This window comes from Astatotilapia calliptera, chromosome 18 (genome assembly GCF_964374335.1).
Source record: "Astatotilapia calliptera chromosome 18, fAstCal68.1, whole genome shotgun sequence".
Lineage (NCBI taxonomy): Eukaryota > Metazoa > Chordata > Actinopteri > Cichliformes > Cichlidae > Astatotilapia > Astatotilapia calliptera.
This window is the reverse complement of record NC_137439.1, coordinates 660,001-663,035: the sequence shown is the minus strand read 5'-3', so window position 1 is coordinate 663,035 and position 3,035 is coordinate 660,001. Positions and strand designations below refer to the sequence as shown.

General features: G+C 49.9%; 2 protein-coding genes across 4 annotated transcripts in view; both read right to left on the bottom strand.

The window, feature by feature from the left end:
• Positions 1 to 3,035, bottom strand: part of LOC113010259 (uncharacterized) — an 86,006-nt gene that overhangs the window by 40,326 nt on the left and 42,645 nt on the right. The window lies entirely within an intron of this gene.
• The window catches only part of mfn1a (mitofusin 1a), an 11,500-nt gene continuing 9,943 nt past the window's right edge, over positions 1,479 to 3,035 (bottom strand). For all 3 annotated transcript variants that reach the window (XM_026149186.2, XM_026149187.2, XM_026149185.2), the window contains 3 exons: positions 2,686 to 2,882; positions 2,465 to 2,599; positions 1,479 to 2,115 (listed from right to left, as the gene is read on the bottom strand). In XM_026149186.2, coding sequence (XP_026004971.1) covers positions 2,049 to 2,115; positions 2,465 to 2,599; positions 2,686 to 2,882 — 399 coding nt within the window. In that variant the 3' untranslated portion in view covers positions 1,479 to 2,048. The remainder of the gene's footprint in view (positions 2,116 to 2,464; positions 2,600 to 2,685; positions 2,883 to 3,035) is intronic.

Below are 3,035 nucleotides of genomic sequence, written 5' to 3'. Positions count from 1 at the left end.
CCTGGAGTCCAATCAGTGTGTTCTGTGCAGAAACGTTACTGTGAGTGTTTTAATTAAGGGCAGTGTTACAGAGCCCCCCCGGTTTGTCCTGCTTTTCCTGCCCCCTCGTAGATTTCCACAGAAACAACAGCTGAAGGAAGTTTGTCCTGTCAGATTTCACTCGGTGGAAACAAGCCGAGCTTGTCTGAAGCACAGACAAATAAGATAAAGTGTGAACTTGAAGCTGAATGAATGTGTGTAACAACAAAAGACCGGAGCCTTTGACTTTTGGGGCACATGCTGCATTAAAACTGGCAACGCAGGGTAAAATACCAGTTTATACCACAAGATGGAGCAGCGAGTCAGTCAGAGAGGAAGAAGGCCGGGTATTCAAACACTCATCATGTGACTGAGCAAAAAGCTGCAGACAGGTGGGGTCTGAGCACTCACCTGTACCTGAGTGTTCAACGACATGTTGAAGTGGGAGGTGGCGCTGATGCAGGGGTCCTGACATCCTCGAGGGTCCTGCAGGTTTTAGATCTCACCCTGGGTCAACACACCTGAATCACATGATTAGTTCGTTACCAGGCCTCTGGAGAACTACAGGACATGTTGAGGAGCTAATTTAGCCGTTTAAATCAGCTGTGTTGGTTCAAGGACACATCTAAAACCTGCAGGACACCGGCCCTCCAGGCCTGGAGTTGCCCACCCCTGCTATAGGGGGAGGTCTGACGGGAGGAAGGTGCTCGCAGTGCAGCAGTGACCTCCAGTGGCAGCAGGAAGCACTGCAGAGAAGCATCAGCTCTGTCCATCCACAATCACACATTCATTGATAAACATTAGGATAACAGAGAAAACACCACAAAAGTGACCTGATCAAAGTGTATTTGCTGGCTTCAGCGTGAGCACGAAGAGGAAACTTGAGACAACAAGCTTCGAGTCGAGCGGACGAGCCGAGAGTCACAAAAAGAGACAAAAGCATTTCTCACTTAAAAAACTGTGAGGCTCAGTTTTCCACGATAATCATTAGAAATGTGTTAAGAAGAAGGGCGCCATGACGAGGACAAGGGCCTTTGAGTGGTTTGGTGACTGAGCTCATTTGATCCCAACAACACCCAAAAATCCAGGAAGATTTCCTGACCAGAACTCCCACTATAAAACTGTGTGAACCACTCCAGTCTCAGGTCAGTAAACCTGAAGAAAACCAGGTCAGCACTCAAACATTCACAAACAAGATCGGCTCAGCTCATCTCGGCTGATCTTTAAACTGGTAAATCTTACTCAGGACACTTCTTTTAAACTGCTTAAGGCTGTATCTGAGGCCTGACCTGCTCTTTGCAGCACTCCCACCTCCACCTGTCTGTGTAACCCTGATGGGGACGGGTGGAGGTAATTGAATGTGCTGCACTGAGGGGTGAGCTGAGTATTTAATTGCGTTCAGCAGTGAAACAGTGTTGAGTACACCAGGGCCATTAAAGAGAGGAAAAAATGAAGCCATAGAACATTCAATGCTTTTATTTTCTTGATTTTTCACTAGAAGGTTGACTTCCTGCCAGGTGGAGCTCTGAAACACATCACACGTCGGAGCAATAATGCACAGATTTATGGATTCTATCACTGATCAATACGTCTAATCACAGTCACATGATGAGATATTAGAAGCTGGTGTGAGATAAGCTGCTGAGGTTCAGCTGTTTGTGGTCGCGGCGAAGGCGGAGCATCCACTCACCACCTCAGGAGACCCAAATGGCCTGAAGGTGGAGCCAAAGATTCAGGAGCTCATCAGCTGCTCATGAAGGCCAGACTGTACGAGCCTACAGACGAACTTTGACCCTTGATTCTAAAGCAAAAGCGTCGACTCAGGATCTCCTGCTGCTTCCTGTTCAGCCCTCAGTGGTAAGCTGTCCTCTATTGGTTTGTGTTGGTTGGTGATGAAGGTCACCTGAGCAGGGAGCTGTCTGGGATTTATGCGACTGTCGGTGTTAACGCTGGGCGACGAGCAATACCTCAGGACTCTCCACCAGCTTCTGATTGGCCAGGAGCTTCACCACAGCAGCAGTTCTTCTTCTTTAGTTTTCCTGCAGGTACTGAACCGAAAAGACCTCCAGCTGAGTCTCCAGCTCGGTGGCTCTGTTCCTGAACAAACGAAAACAAGATTTTAAGACATGCAGCTTCTGCTGAGATGCTAACAGGACCTGGAAGTGCGTGGGGTGTGTTTATGGACGCTGGAATATTGTAAGTAAACGCTGCACAGAAAAACGATTTTTAAACCTTATTTTGACCCAAAGCTGCCAAACGTTGGAAAACCAGATTCATGATTCCCAAACTGGGACTTCTGGGATCTCTGCACGCTGACTGTCCAGAAAACGCCAAAGATCTGATGTGCAATCCCTGAATTTAACTTTTGCATCTCGTGCACTGAAGTTTGTTTCTGAGCGGGAGTTCCTGTGAACTCTCCAAACCACGAGCGGCTCGGAGCTCTGACCTGAAGGCCTTGGAACGCCTCTGGATGTTCTCCAGTCTCTGGATCCTGAAGCTCAGCTGACGGATGTTTCCCTCCAGCTCAGCGTCACTCAGCTCCACCCTCTGAGTCAGGCGACTGAAGGTGGACGACAGCTCCCTCAAACACAAACAGAGCAGATTAAAGGCGGAGCCTCCAGGTGTTCGCTCCCTGGACATGTGCGTCAGGCGTGGGCGGGGTCTTACTTGCACACCTGATGGCTGCAGGCGCTGCTGGCGACGGGGACGATGGCTCTCAGGCGCTGAGCGGCGTGCTCGACAAACTGCTGCTTCAGAGCGCGCTCCCTGCTGGCATCAGTCCAGGTGAGTTTCTCGTACAGGTAGAGGAGACCATACAGAGAGACAGAGAGGGCGATGAGACGCCAGCCCACTGAACGCCACACCTGCAGCGACAACAGCACGCACCTGAGAGACACACACCTGTCCCCGATTTTAACAGAGCCCTCGTGGAAAAGATAAGAAGTGGCTCGGAGTCATTCCTGGACTAATCTCCTGGAGAGAGACCATCTTAGCAGGCCTGCGTGTTTATGCGTCGC